This window comes from Cherax quadricarinatus, chromosome 67 (assembly GCF_038502225.1).
Source record: "Cherax quadricarinatus isolate ZL_2023a chromosome 67, ASM3850222v1, whole genome shotgun sequence".
NCBI lineage: Eukaryota > Metazoa > Arthropoda > Malacostraca > Decapoda > Parastacidae > Cherax > Cherax quadricarinatus.
Genome location: NC_091358.1, coordinates 19,554,180 through 19,571,190, shown reverse-complemented (window position 1 = coordinate 19,571,190; position 17,011 = coordinate 19,554,180). Strand labels below are relative to the sequence as shown.

General features: G+C 37.9%; 1 protein-coding gene across 1 annotated transcript in view; it reads left to right on the top strand.

The window, feature by feature from the left end:
• The window catches only part of LOC128699675 (organic cation transporter protein), a 159,965-nt gene that overhangs the window by 56,212 nt on the left and 86,742 nt on the right, over positions 1-17,011 (top strand). Inside the window, exons 4-6 of the mRNA XM_070099430.1 lie at positions 180-348; positions 9,520-9,652; positions 10,256-10,407. Of these exons, the coding sequence (XP_069955531.1) occupies positions 180-348; positions 9,520-9,652; positions 10,256-10,407 (454 nt within the window). The remainder of the gene's footprint in view (positions 1-179; positions 349-9,519; positions 9,653-10,255; positions 10,408-17,011) is intronic.

Sequence of the window (17,011 nt, the reverse complement as noted above, 5' to 3'; positions counted from 1 at the left end):
ATTTCTCCACACATAATGCAATAGTTTAAAATTATTCTGGGCAAAACGTTGCTTTCAGGGAATCATCCAGGTGATTCATAATGCAATGAAATGTTTTAAATGCTTTTTCAAATTCTGATAAATGCAAGCCAGAAATAGTCATCAATACTTTTAATTACATTTTTCTGCATTTTTTCTAGCTGTTGAGCTTATTGGCGCCAAATGGCGCACATTTTGTGGAATCATCACTCATATATCATTTTCACTTGGTGGAGCTATGACTGGAGTGTTGGCTATCTTCATCAGGGACTGGCGTTGGCTACAAGTTGCTGTCACTGCTCCTGCTTTCCTCCTTACATCATATACTTGGTAAGTACAGCTTGTATATGCGAGTTGTAGAAGTCAACTAAAATGCCGGGAACAACGGGCTGGTGACCATTTTTCCCGTATAGCTTACTAAGAAGAAAAAGAAGAAAACCGTCAAAGTGAGATGTTTGAATGTGCGTGGATGTGTGGATGTTGTGCGAATGATAAGAAAGAGATGATTGTGGCTGTTATGAATGAGAAGAAGCTGGATGTCCTGGCTTTAAGTGAAGCAAAGCTGAAGGGGGTGGAAGAGTTTCAGTGGGGAGAAATAAATGGGATTAGGTCAGGGGTTTCAAATAGAGTTAGAGCTAAAGAAGGAGCAGCAATAATGTTGAAGGATAAGTTATGGCAGGAAAGAGGGAGCTTAAATGTATAAATTCAAGGATTATATGGAGTAAAATAAGAGTTGGATGTGAAAAGTAGGTTATAGTAAGTGTTTATGCACCTGGAGAAGACAGAAGTGTAGAGGAGAGCGAGAGATTTTGGGATATGTTGATTGAATGCGTCGGGAGTTTTGAACCAAGTGAGAAAGTACTTGTGGATGGGTTCTCAATGCCGAAGTAGGTAAAAATATTGTGGAGGGAGCAGTAGGTAAATTTGGGGTGCCAGGGGTAAATGAATTGAATTGAGCTATGTGTAGAAAGAGGTTCGGTAATAAGTAATACATATTTTATGAAAAAGAGGATAAATAAATATACATGGTATGATATAGCACGTAATGAAAGTAGTTTGTTAGATTATGTATTGGTGGATAAAAGGTTGATGGGCAGGCTCCAGGATGTACACGTTTATAGAGGGGCAACTGATATATTTGATCATTATTTAGTTGTAGCTACAGTTAGAGTAAGTACGAGTAGTGGGGGGGGGGGGTTGAAGAGGATTGGGATAGTTATGAAAATGCCGTATTAAAATGTGAGGAAGAAGTTTGTGGCTATAGGAGAGTAAGTGCAGGAGGAAAGAGGAGTGATTGGTGGAATGATGATAAGAGTGGGAGAGGCACTGGTAAAAAATTTTGCGAAAATAAATAAAAAACAATGGAGTGAGATAAACAGATTAAGAAAGCCTAGGGAACGAATGCATTTGTCAGTTAAAAACAGAGTAGGGGAGTTAGTAGAGAGCACTTGGAATTTCACTATTCTTTCACAGTGGTTGTTTTCCGTATATATATATATATATATATATATATATATATATATATATATATATATATATATATATATATATATATATATATATATATATATATATATATATATATATACATATATATATGTAATTCACAGAACAGGTGAAATATTAAAAAACTAATCTCTGGTCGTAGGAGACTCGAACCTAGTGTGGCTGGGTGGTTTGAGCACTGTATCTTGCCACAAGGTTCTTAGGTTCGACTCTCCTTCGACCAGAGATTAGTGTTTGAATATTTCACCTGTTCTGCGAATTACATATATATATATATATATATATATATATATATATATATATATATATATATATATATATATATATATATATATATATATATATATATATGCAAAACAACCACTGTGAAAGAATAGAGAAGTTCCAAGAGCTTTCGTGATTACTCACATCATCAAGGAACAATGAAAGTAAAGCATCAAAGGAAGCTATATAAAGGGTCTGGCCAACACCTCACTATCAGATCCCACAACAATGAAACACCTGACGCGCGACTCATAAGAAAGGGAACACTGCAGCAGGCCCGCCGCCCCAACTAGACAGGTCCTTCACACAACCCACCAACAAACTATTCTACCCAAGAAATAAGAATTTTAAAAATTATTATTTGTCCAATGTATTATTAAATTCTTCCAAAATTCTTTTAATTATAAATGGATCTAATTTATATAAACCAAAGAAAATATTCATATTATTGTCAAAACTGCTTTTTATGAAACAAGATTCAATTATATTCCTGTCGACCATGGACTTGCTTGATACTACTTTCTCAACTTTTTGAAAATCAATTGGATGGTTAAAATCTCTTACATGAATAAATAGAGCATTGGAATCTTGTCCGGTTCCAATGCTATATTTATGTTGTTTTAATCTTAGTTCGAGATGTTTACCAGTTTGACCCTAATAAACTTTATCGCAAATTTTACAAGGAATCTTATAGACACATCCATCAGCATTTTGGGGGGAATTCTTTATCAAAAGTTTTTTTACTGTATCAAGATTTTTGAATACAACTTTAATATTAAAAGTCTTAAGAAGAGAAGGCATATCAACCAAGTTTTCATGGTAAGGGGGAACCAACATATTTTTAGTTGAATAAGGCTGGTTGTCCCTTTTTGGATTGTAAAAAGTATTTCTAGCAACTTTAAAAGATTTATCAATTACATTTCTTGGGTATTTCAGCTACAAAGAAAATTAGACATTTTAATTGAAAATAGTGATTGGACAAAGCATGGTAATAACAATAATATGAATATTTCCTTTGGTTTATATAAATTAGATCCATTTATAATTAATAGAATTTGGGAAGAATTTAATAATACATTGGACAAATAATAATATTTAAAATTCTTATTCCTTGGGTAGAATAGTTCGTGGGTAGTGTGAAGGACCTGACTAGTTGGGCCTGAGGGCCTGCTGCAATGTTCCCTTTCTTATGAGTCTCGCATCAGGTGTTTCATTGTTGTGGGATCTGATAGTGAGGTGTTGGCAAGACCCTTCATATACCTTCCTTTGATGCTTTACTTTCATTGTTCCTTGAGTAGCCACGAAACGCTTGGAACTTTTCTATTCTTCCACAGTGGTTGTTTTGCATATTCTGAAATTACCTGTTTTCTGTGATCTTATTGCATATATATATATATATATATATATATATATATATATATATATATATATATATATATATATATATATATATATATATATATATATATATATATATATATATATATATATATATATATATATATATATATATAACAGCACTGCGACTAGCTGAGAATTCGAGCCTATGACGTTTTGGCCCGCCTCATGGTGAGGGAATATAAAAAATGACTCTCTGAACCACAGGACCACGCAATCCTACAGAGCTACGTGCTTTACCGTGATCCGAGGACATACCGTGATGTGGGTGCCTCTGAGCTAATTTCATTCTCATCCCCATTTGGTGTACTAGCTTCATAATTTTTCTGTTGTTAAACTGCACGAAACATTTGTCAGATGAGGTTTGCATTTTGTCCAGATCCCCTTGTAGGCTTACCTGTTCGTCGTCTGCTTGTATTCTCCTCATTAGTATCATATCTTCTGCAAACCTTTGACTTTATCGCTTCCATCATGTCATTTACAGACTTAGGACTGACCCTTGTGGAACCCCACTGAACACATGCACCCACTCTGACACCTAGTCTTGTACACATGTTGTTTCCTTTTTATCTAGTGTTCCCTGATCCACTGCAGTACTTTCCCTTAAATTTCTGCCTGCTCCTCTTGCTTTTCAATTATTTTCTTGTGAGGCAGTGTGTTGAAAGCCTTCTTACATCCCTCTCCTGTGTTACTTCTGTTACCTTGTTATAGAACTCTGAGAGGTTTGTCAAGCAGCACAGGACAGCCGTGCTGGTTGTCCTGTATTATTCCATTCATTGCTAAGTGCTCCGCCACTCTTTTCCTGATAATCTTCTCCATAACTTAACATAAATGCCAGCGACACAGGTCCATAATTTAGTGCAACCCGTCTCCTTTTTAAAACTGGGACTACATTTGCTGTCTTCCACACCTCAGACAGTTGTCGTGTTTCGATATAATTATTGAAGATTGTTGTTAGTGGTACACACAGTACATCTACTCCCTTCTCTTATGTGCGGGTTATTTGTGTATTGAAGATTGTTGTTAGTGGTACACACAGTACATCTACTCCCTCTCTTAGGACCCAAGGCGAGATATTATCTGGGCCCACTGCCGTCAAGGTGTCTAATTCCCCTAGCAGTACTTCACCTCCTCCTCGGTTATTTGCAGTGTGTCCAGCAGTTGCTGGTCCACTTTTCCACCTCGTTTTGCTGGGAGCCTTTCTGTCTCCACTGTGAATACCTCCTTGAATCTTAAACTGAGTTCTTCACATACTTCCTGGTCGTTCTCTGTGAGCTCCCCTACTTCTTTCGTCAGCCTGATTACCTGATCCTAAGCTGTTGTTTTCCTTCTGATATCGCTGTGTAACGACCTTGGGTTAGATTTGGCTTTTGATGCTAAGTTATTTTCATATTGACGCTGGGCTTCTTTCATTATCCTTGCATATTTCCTCATTTCTGGGTTCTTTGCCTTCCATACTTTTTTTTCCATACTCTACCACACTTTACTTTAGAATTTTCACACCTCCTGATAAACCATTGGCTTACTCTGGTCTTCCTGATGTTTCTGTTGCTCCTTCGTACGAACTTCTCCTCTGGAGAAGTGTAGACCCCTTTTTGGATGTTTGGCTTCTCCCGTCCTCCTCGTGCTGCTTTTATCTCCATTGTTATCTAAAGTATGTATTCAATACGCAACACCACATGGTCACTATCGGCTATGGGCATTTCGTGTGTGATATCTTCTATGTCTGAATGCTCAAGGTGAATACAAGGTCTAGCCTTGCTGGTTCATTGTCTCCTCTCTCGTTCTCTCTCTCGTTGTATCCTTAACATGTTGATACATGAAGTTTTCCAGTACTGCCTCCAGCATCTTGGCCCTCCACGCCTCTGGTCCCACATGTGGCATCAAATTCTTCCAGTCTGTCTCTTTGTGGTTGAAATCCCCCATGATGAGTAACTATGCCCTGCTCATGTGAGTCCTTCTGGCAATCTCGGTTAGTGTGTCCAACCTCACTCTGTTTTTCTCATCGTATTTTTGTCTTGGCCTCCTGTTCGGTTGCATGTTTTACGTAACTGCTATTATCACTTTTTTGTCCCTCAGTATGAAGTGTTCCTACAATGTAGTCATCTGCTACTCCTCTGACTAGTCCTCCCATCTCCTCAAAACTCCATTGGTTTTTGATGTGCAGTGCAACTCCTCCTTCCCCTCGACTCCTGTCTTTCCCCAACATCTGATAACTAGACAGAAAGATCGCGTCTTTTGTCACTTCCGTGATTGCTACGATGTGTGTGTGTGTGTGTGTGTGTGTGTGTGTGTGTCAATAACTAAAGTGTAATGAACATTTATTAATACTCAACAATAACTCAGAGATGGAAAATCGGAAGATTAATTGGTGTGTATATTTTGTTTACCTTCTGGGATCGTGAAAATGAATATATGTAGGGAAGGTTGTGTCTCATCCCGTACAAAGGACTGGCATGTGGGCAGATGTGTCAAGTAGTTAATGGGTGACACGACAGATTCTGCAAATTTGTGTAGGAAGTTCCTTAGTGGCATGTGATTCCTCATCTTGTGCTGGCTTTCTATGTTAGGTTGGCCGCTTGTATGTACTTACTGAAAAAGAATTTTGAAATTATGTCTGGTTTCCATTGTCCCTGTGATGTTTTGAAACTGGGAGTGGTAGCTATGAAGGCAGATTCTATGATTTTCCGTTTGAAGCTGCAGTGTGATTTATGTTTGATGGTGGCAGCTTCTCAATGAATATTGTGACTGTTGATGCTGGCATACTGAAAAATGCCTGAATTATCCTGTGCTTAACGAATTGCACTCTAGTGTTTGATGATCTTCGTAGAAAGCGTTCGGTCTGTCTATCCTGTGCATACTTGGTTGCATCTTTACATGATATATGGTAAACTCCAGGTATGGCTTGCGTAGCTGAGTGTTTGTGCATCTTGGACAGGAAATTCCCTAGTTTGTTAGGATAGAATGTCATGTTGTTCACTCTGTAGAGACGATTGAATGCATCTTAGTGGTAATGTGCCATGTATTAAGATTTGCAGGATGGAGCTGAGTTTTGGTGAGCTGAGCTTTTGTAATAGTTGAAATTTGTTTTCTTTTCTTCTTGTTTTATAAACCAGTAACGGAATTTTAATTTAGAGAATTGTGTTCTAAGGATTTCTTTTTCTTAGTCTAACTTTGAGGGGGGGGGGGTAATTCCTGAGTTCACGTAAAAACAGATTTAAAACTGTGCTCTTCTTAATCTGTGTTGAATATCTGTTGAAATGAACATGTTGGCAGTGTGAGGGGGGGGGGGGGGTTACCTATAAACTGAAAACTCAAGCTGATCATTAATATTGGTGATAAGAACATCAAGGAATGGAAGGTTATTGTTTGTTTACCATTTAACTTTGAACTGTATAGAGGTAACAAGACAGTTAAGATTCTTAAAGCTGCCCCAATAATCGTCGTATATTGAAAAGGGATCTTCAACGTACCTGGACCAGATCATATCTGGTGGGTTGATACTGGGGAGGATGGTAGTTTCATAGTATTCCAAGTGCAAATTAGCGAGTGGACTTCCCATGCTGCAACTAAATTTCTGTTCGAAGAATTCCTTGTTGAAAGTAACACATAATTTAGAGAAAGCAAAGATTTTATCAATGGAAAGTGGGAACTTCTTTTGATGTAGAAGCAATTTATTGGTGATAAAAATTCAGGACATCATCGACAGGTGCCCAGATGAGCAAGGAGGAGTTCACATCCAAACCTAAAATCCTCTTATTTTGCAGGTTCGTTTCTATTTTTTTTCACTGAATGTATCAAATATGACTGGGAAAACTTGCCGAAGAAAGTAGACAGAAGACTGCTTAGCCATTTAGGTAATATGTACGAAAGAGACACTTTACTACAGATGAATGATCTCAATAATATACCCTACCTCCAGCTTTGTCCTTATTGCAACATACACCACCCATGCTTCACACCCATGTACGAGCGTTGGTTCCACTATTATATCATACTTTCTTCTCTTTGCTGCCGTAGATAATGTTCTTTGCCTCCGCACACTCCTCAGTGCTCCAATGACCTTTTCCATCTCGTCAGTTCTAAGAATCATCTAGTCTTTCATAGACCCATTTGCTAACAAATCCACTTCCAAACATGAAAAAAGTCACTTCTTCCTTACTCCCTCCCTCTGATCTGATATCCAATCTTTCATTATATATATTTTTTCTAATCTTCATCAGCTCACTCTTTCCTAATGTTCACTTTTAATTTTCTGCTGTTACATATCATCCCAAATCGTCCTCTAACCTATGCAACTTCTCTTCAGTATCTCCCAAAAGCACAGCATCATCAACAAAAAACAACTCTGAAAATTCTCGCTTTCAATTATATTTTTTCTTTTAATCTCAAACCTCTTGCCAACACCAGAGCATTCACTTCTCCTACAACCCCTTCCATATATATTATGAACAAGCATGGTGGCAACGAGCATCCCAGCCTAAGTCATTCTTTCACCGAGAAATATTCTCCCTCTCGCCTATAACCCTTACCTGAGCCTCACTATACTCGTGAAAATTCTTAACTACTTTCAGTAACCTTACACCTGTTCCATATATTTGCAATAAATGCCACATTGCTCTCCTATCTACCCTGTCATATACCTTTTGCAAATCCATAAATGCAGTGAAAACCTCTTTACCCTCATCTAAATATTGTTCACACATATACTGCTTGTGGAGGCTAGTACAACTAACGGGGAGTTGAATGAAATTAGCTCAGAGGCACTCACACCACCGTATGTCCTCGGACCAAGGTAAAACACATAGCTCTGCTGTGTGCTTGGTACTTGTAGGATTGCGTGGTCCCGTGGGTTAGAGCATCATGTGTGATTTTCGCTCACCATGAGGCGGGGCAAAACGACACGGGTTCGAATCCTTGCTTAGTCGCAGTGTTATATATATATATATATATATATATATATATATATATATATATATATATATATATATATATATATATATATATGTCGTGCTGAATATGTAAAACTGGTCAGTTAGCAAGAACTCATTTAAAATTAAGTCCTTTCTAAAATTTTCTCTTATACGTTTAAAGATATATTTTTTTCATTAATGTTTATGTAAAAAATTGTAATTTTGCACCAAAAGGAACTTAGAAAACTTACCTAACCTTATTATAACAAGCGCAATTTATTTTAGTCTAACCCAACTAAATATATTTTAGATTTGTTTACAATAATTTAATACTAAACAAACACAATTAAATATATTTTTTTCGTTAGGTTCAGAATGATTTTGGCGAAATTATTACATACACAAATTTTTCACAAATTTAAGCCAAGATCGCAAGTTCTGCCTATTCGGCATGACACACACACACACACACACACACACACACACACACACACACACACACACACACACACACACACACACACACACACACACACACACACACACACACACACACACACACACACACACACACACACACACACACACACATATATATATATATATATATATATATATATATATATATATATATATATATATATATATATATATATATATATATATATATATATATATATATATATATGCAAAACAACCACTCCGAAAGAATAGAGAAATTCCAAGCGCTTTCGTGACTACTCACATTATCAAGGAACTGATAATGTGAGTAGTCACGAAAGCGCTTGGAATTTCTCTATTCTTTCAGAGTGGTTGTTTTGCATATTTTGAAATCACCTGTTTACTGTGATCTTACTGCATATATATACATATATATATATATATATATATATATATATATATATATATATATATATATATATATATATATATATATATATATATATATATATATATATATATATATATATATATATATATATTTGTATATATATATATATATATATATATATATATATATATATATTTATATATATATATATATATATGTGTGTGTGTGTGTGTGTGTGTGTGTGTGTGTGTGTGTGTGTGTGTGTGTACAGATAAAATATATAGAGATAAGAATGATTTCGTAAACTTTTTAGTGAATACAAAAAAATATTGGAAAATAAATTTCTTCCCTATATTTAAAATACTGTTCAATAATGGCATAATATTGGTTAAGAGTAAATATAACTTTAGTTAAAGTTAAAGTATTCTTGACTTCCTATTTTTTGGATCAAACTTGAGTAGTTCCCAGTCACCAATGGTTGTCTCAACCCCAAGTATGTGAGACTGTAAAATGTATTTAATAAATTTTAAAATGACATATTACCATACCTTTCATTTTGTATTAAATAAAGATTTTGGTGTCCTATAGGTTAATGCCAGAGAGTGTTCGATGGTTAGTAGCTCAGGGTCGCAAGGATGAAGCCAACAAGATTATAGAAAGAGTTGCGAGAGTCAATAATGTTGAGGTACCAAGACATATCCTGGATGTTCACAACGTCGAGGTAATTTGCCTTAGAATTACTTGCAATGTTGACACACTAACTGATGTTACATTGGGTAGGTTTAGGATTGCAGACACACACATACTGATCAAACCAAATGCAAAGTATTTGAATGGCCCAATGGTCACTGTCTTGAACAATGTGCTTTACTGTCCACTTATTGAGGAATATGGAGATAGTATAATAACCTATGTCGAGGTATGTTATTAATGCAAATAAGATAATAGACGTATTAAGAAAAAAATCCTAAATTTGCTTTAAAGATATAAGTGAACTGCAGATACATATCCAGATGTTGTCCTGTAAACTCTATGGGCCTTGTTCCTAGAACTTTTGTGTACCCTCCACAGGATGGACATGAGGTGCACAACACACTAACTGCTTCCGTAGCAAAATCTTCTAAATTTATTAAGAGACTGACTAGTTAATGGCCCAGAAACATCATTAATTTCCACCTCCTAAATGCGGGTTATTTGCGTATGTTCCACTCACGTTATTTTGTTTTTGTGTTCTTAAAGTACAGTATTTAGACAGTTTATAAAGAAACTCCTGACGTACAAAAAACATTTAAATTAATCGCTCATTAAATATTCTCACTGACAGGTTCGTCCTGTTGATGGAACTCTGTCAGTATCCTGCAGCAGAAGTGAACTTGTAAATGAGACAAGACAAGAAGCAAAGATCAAGAAGACTGTTATTGACCTCTTGAGAACTCCTATTATGAGGATGCGATCAATAAACATGTTTTTCTGCTGGTAAGTACAAAACGTTATGGATGAAAACTAGAGAAATGGATACTTGTTCTTTAGTTGAAGGTTCCCTATTAAGGGACTTGAGCTAGAGTTCGTCACGGCCATGTCATATTTTTGTCTCAAAGATGTGCGGGTTACCATGACTCACGAAATCGTCATAGTCCAGTGGCGGGTTCTATCCCCGCCCGTGGTATGGTTTATGTGCGGGTTACCATGACTCACGAAATCGTCATAGTCCAGTGGCGGGTTCTATCCCCGCCCGTGGTATGGTTTATGTGCGGGTTATTTGTCTATTGTTTCACTCACGTTATTGTGTTACTTTGTTCTTCATAATATTTATTGCTGAGGTGACATGTATCCGAAAAAGTGTGTACTATAAATAACCTTAAAATATAGGATAGTCAGTTAGTGTAGTGTAGCTTTTAAAAAGTCATTTCAAGTATTCAACAATGGAATTCTGCTTTTTAAATACAAACTTTAGAATGTAGGTTTTTTTTTATTTATTGCTGTCGTAAGAAGTCATCGAACACAGATAATGTTTTTATTTACAATACAGTTTCCACTTTGCTTGTCTTATTAAAAAAAAAAAAACTAGTTGTGTCCCACCAGGGAACAGTGATTCTCCCATAACAAAGAAATATTTGTTATCACTCATTTAACAGTTGTCTTGCCAGATGTGCACACACATCCGTATTTAAAAAATCCTCTGGAGGGTAACAACCATACCCATCTTTCAAGAGTAAGGTCACTGTACTTCCATCCTCTGGAGTGTAACAACCATACCCATCTTTCAAGAGTAAGGTCACTGTACTTCCATCCTCTGGAGTGTAACAACCATACCCATCTTTCAAGAGTAAGGTCACTGTACTTCCATCCTCTGGAGTGTAACAACCATTCCCATCTTTCAAGAGTAAGGTCACTGTACTTCCATCCTCTGGAGTGTAGCAACCATACCCATCTTTCAAGAGTAAGGTCACTGCACTGCCATCCTTCAGAAATAGTTCTTGACACATTTCTCCAAACAACAACAATAATTATATGCCCTACTAGATATTAAGCAGCAACTCACTTGGAATTATATAATTTTGTTTCATGATGTATTTTTATATCTTACGGTATTATTATTATTATTATTATTATTATTATTATTATTATTATTATTATTATTATTATTATTATTATTATTATTATTAGTATTAGTATTCTCATGTTCATGGAGTAGGGGCATTAACTCCGTAGAATATATATATATATATATATATATATATATATATATATATATATATATATATATATATATATATATATATATATATATATATATATATATATATATATAATGGCACCCGAGAAAAATCAGGTTCGATCCACAAAAGAGAGAATTAGGTCCATTTCGTTGGGTCTGTCACCCACATCAAGAAATCCCAATTGAAGGGACATTTTTTGAGATTCTGGCTGCGAGAGTTGCATGTCTGCTTAGCATTTACTGCGTGGTAGATCAACCATCCACTCTTTCTTGTGCTGAACGATTCACACGAGTTTTTCGCTTCATATCATATATGATTTGTTGTGTCCGTCCTTCCTGTAGTCAACAGTAGTGAGGAAAGGACTTGTGTGGCAACCGTTGCTGTGGTCACCTTTTCTGGGGGGTCCCTTCACCTTCTATGGCGAGCTCATCAGGGTACGTTGTCCCAGTAAACCCCCCCCCCTTATGACCTCGTCCAGTTATTCAATACGTGTTCTGTTAGGTTGTTCTCGAGCTATTACCGTCACGAACTAGGCAGCTAGATCAGGTGGACTCGAAGACACTCACTTGTTCAGTAATGATTTGATTATTTTTCTATCATGTAATTCTTTTATTTACTTATATTTATCTACAGATACTAGCATAATTAGTGGGTAGTGGCCACGAGTGGTCATAAGGTCCTGAGCTGATTTGGGGATTAGTATAGAGAGTTACAAAGCCATGGTTTGTTTCTTTAGTGTTTTAAAATCTGAGGTTATAGTGTTGAAGAAGGAAATCCTACTTCTCCAGGAGGAAATTAGGAGGCTGAAGGTTCGCCTATATTGGTTTGGGAGTGAGTGTGAGATGGATTGAATGGGTGAGGGGTAAAAGATACAAGCCGTGAGGAGCAGTCTGGTACTCAATGTAAGGTGACTGGAGTTGGTAAGGATAAAAAGGCCACCAGCAGTGAGGAGCGGTCTGGGAACTGCTACAAGTGGTAAGTGGTTCCCAGTAATGGGAGGAACATCAAAATAAGGAAAGTTTAGAGAGAAGATTTGAAGGTAGGAAATCACTTCTCTGCTCTCCAGGATGAGTGTACTTCAGTGGTCAGTGAAGTTAAAGGTACTATTTCCCTTGCTAATAGAGGTAAGAACACTCTTTTGGTTGGTGACTCACAGATAAGATATATGGACTGTGCCTTCTGTAATAGAGATAGGAAGGTGAGACAGAGGGTGTGTTGTCAACAGTGTCACTTGTGTACTTGTGTAGTACACATAGATGCATCCCAGTTACATATATGACATGTTCCCTTGCTAACTCACATGTGAGCCGTAGGCTAAAAGCCCTGCTCTCACTTCCATGTTAGGCATAGTATACTCAACAGGCAGGCCGGGCTCCTCTCAAGGCTCTTTTAATTATATGCCTCCAAAAGGAGATAACAGGAGTATTTCTTACTCCTATTATCTCCACGACAAATGGTGGCAGCGGTGTGGGACAAACAAGACATTTTATTATCTTTTTTTTTCGAGGGAAGACCATAGCCCAAGTAACTTTATTCATCAGTATAGTGAGTAAACTCCTGATGTTTTATCTTTGTTTCCTGCTACTTTGTAAGTCTTCAATTCCCAGTTCTGTCTTGTATCATTTCTAATCATATTACTGAAATTTCTTTGAACAAATTCACTATTAGTTTAATATTTAAAGTAAACTATTGTCATTACTCTGTTTTGAGTAATTTGTTTTGCCTATTTGAGATTAAGAGTTAGTGTTACTTGTGTACTTGTGTAGTACATTTAGATCATCCCAGCTACATTATAGACATGCTCTTTTGTTAGCCGTGATGTCACGAGATTCACACGTTAGCCGTAGGCTAGAAGCCCCGCTCTCACTTCCATGCTAGTAGACTCGACAGGCAGGCCGGACTCCTCTCAAGACTCTCTTAATTATATGCCTCCAAGAAATCCAGTGTATGTATTTCTTAATTCTATTATCTCCTGACGAATCCCCATGACAGTGTTTCCCTGGAGCAGATGTTGACATAGTCAACAGGTTGGATAATATCATGTCAGGTAATGGGAACAAATCCAGTATCTGTCTCAGTGCTGGTGGAAATGATGTTGGGACAGGCTGGAGACAGAAGTTGCTGGATAAGTACATGTCAGCTATAGATTTAGTAAGGTCTAAGGGAGGGGTATCGATCATAGGTAGCATCTTGCCTAGAAAGGGAGTGGGCAATGAATGGATGTCTAGGGCAACTGCTGACTAGACAGTTACTGCAAATTACTTGAAATTCCATTCAGTGACACCTGGGACAACTTCTATGGCAAACGTGATATTTATGCAAGGGCTGGGGTACATCTCTTTGAGGGTATGGGTGGTAACATTAGCAAACTTGATCGAGGGAGCCATTGCTGACTTGTCTAGGATTTTAAACTGATAGAAGATAGAGGTATGTTTGTGTGGGGCAGGGGGGTGAAACAGATTACAGTATGAGGGATGAAAACAAAAGGTATTACCAAGATATCTCAAGGATATGTTTTAATAACATTATTCATGAAAGGTTACAGTTAAAGACAATGGAGTTGGATATAAGCAAAGAGGGATGGGAGAGGACAGCTCCCTTATTAAGGTTTACTATACTAATAATTGGAGTGTAAGAAATAAGATAGATGAGCTTAGATTATTTACAAGAGCAGGTAGTATATATATTATTGCTCTAACAGACACCTGGTTCAACCTGAAAGATAGTGAAACGCTTTCTGAATAGGGGGGTGTGCAAGAGGAAGAACCAGGCCAGTCAAAATGACTTTCAAGGCAAAATTGACTTGAAACAGGATCCTACAGGAGAAAACAAGACTAAGGGACATGCCGGTGTACCAGAAGGTGTATCTCGACCACGACAGAACACGAGAAGAAAAGCAGAAACTGAAAGAGAGGGTACAAAGACTAAAGGAGGAAAGAGAGGTGAAGATGGAGATGAACAGGAGAACCCATACTCAAATACATCACTCACAACCACCTACTGAAGCCCCTCAATCAGGACAGCCCCAAGGCATCCAAACGTTTTAACCCAAAACACACATGCTATATCCAATGCCCCCACACACCTTATTACAAACTCAACCCTCACAACAACCACCCATAGTTCCTCATCAGGTCTCCCACTTCACCAAGCACAATGTACCCCCCAGACCACAGTTTCAGAAAAGAATATAAGAACATAAGAACATAAGAAAGGAGGATCCCTGCAGCAGGCCTGTTGGCCCATACTAGGCAGGTCCTTTACAATCCATCCCACTAACAAAACATTTGCCCAACCTAATTTTCAATGCTACCAAAGAAATAAGCTCTGATAACTCAATCCACTCATTTGCAAGTCCCACTCAAATCCAACCCTCTCACTCATATATTTATCCAACCTAAATCTGAAACTACCCAAAGTCCTAGCCTCAATAACCCAACTAGGTAGACTGTTCCACTCATCAACTACCCTATTTCCAAACCAATACTTTCCTATGTCCTTTCTAAATCTAAACCTGTCTAATTAAAATCCATTACTGCAGGTTCTCTCTTGGAGAGATATCCTCAAGACCACATTAATATCCCCCTTATTAATACCCATCTTCCACTTATACACTTCGATCAGGTCTCCCCTCATTCTTCGTCTAACAAGTGAATGTAATTTAAGAGTCTTCAATCTTTCTTCATAAGGAAGATTTCTAAGATTTCTAATGTTCTTAGAGCCACTGAATGGCACAGTCCTAGAAGTAGAGCCACTGGATGGCACAGTCCTAGAAGTAGAGCCACTGGATGGCACAGCCCTAGAAGTAGAGCCACTAGATGGCACAGCTCTAGAAGTAGAGCCACTAGATGGCACAGCTCTAGAATTAGAGCCACTAGATGGCACAGCTCTAGAAGTAGAGCCACTAGATGGCACAGCTCTAGAAGTAGAGCCACTAGATGGCACAGCCCTAAAAGTAGGGCCACGGGATGGTGAGATCCTGGAAGGAGAGCCACTAGATGAAGATATCCTGGAGGGAGAGCCACTGTATGGTGAAATCTCAGACGGAGAGGATATGAAAGACAAAATTCTTGAAGAGGCTCCAAAGCACGAGAATCTGAGAGAAGAGCTGCAATTCAAGATCTTGGAGGGAGAGTCACTGGCTGAAGATATGTTGGACGTAGAGGCTCTAGAACACGAGACCTTGGATGAAGATATTTTGGATGGAGCAGCACTGGATGAAGATTTATTGGATGGAGCGGCACTAGATGAAGACATTTTGGATGTAGTTTCAACAAATGGCGAAATCTTCGATCGAGCGGCACTGGATGAAGATATAATGGATGGAAATGTCTTAGACAGAGAGGCTTCAGAAGACCAGATTCTGGATGAAGATATCGTGGAGGTGATGGTTAAAGGCAGCTTAGGCGGATGAATGGCTGAAGATACTCTGGTCGGAGAGGAGGTGGATGGAAGCATCTCGGAGAAAGAGGAGTTGGATTGAGAAGCAGCGTTAAGTGAGGCTGCAGGTGTAAATGTGAGAAATAGAGAGATTTTTGATAGCGAGTCGCTGGGCGGCGTGTACTTCATGAGTAAATACTTGAGGTAGAGTTGCTTGTCCTTCAGATCTTACCAATCCTTGGCCAGCTCCTTGTTCACGCGGTCAATAACATTCTTGACAGACACGTACTTCAACAAGCAGAGATTGGGATTACTTAGTACACAGTTCAGAGAGGCGAATTTGATGATGGAGATCCTTAGGATCTTTCCCCGCTCCTCCATCTGCTCCCTCATGTTGTCAAAGTACAAGAAAAGATAATCATACGCTTCTTCCATGGTGAATGAGAAATACTGGGTAACTACACATCCACAAACGGGTCCTGGCACGGGTCTTGCGATGACCCGTCTGTGAGCAGGAGCAGGATGTATGGCGCTTATATATACTCACGTCACATGTGTCGACTGCTTTTCATTTTGTATATCAATGGTATACAATACCGACAAGATGAATTAAACACGTTAAACATTTGGGTATATTTGTGACGTTCACAGTTCAGATAAGTTTAGATTTAGAAAGGACATAGGAAAGTATTGGTTTGGAAATAGGGTAGTAGATGAGTGGAACAGTCTACCTAGTTGGGTTATTGAGGCTAGGACTTTGGGTAGTTTCAAATTTAGGTTGGATAAATACATGAGTGGGATGGGTTGGATTTGAGTGGGACTTGCACATCAGAGCTTATTTCTTGGGTAGCATTGAAAATTGGGTAGGTCAAATGTTTGTTAGTGGGATGAATTGTAAAGGACCTGCCTAGTATGGGCCAACAGGCCTGCTGCAGTGTTCCTCCTTTCTTATGTTCTTAAGAACATAACATAAGAACATA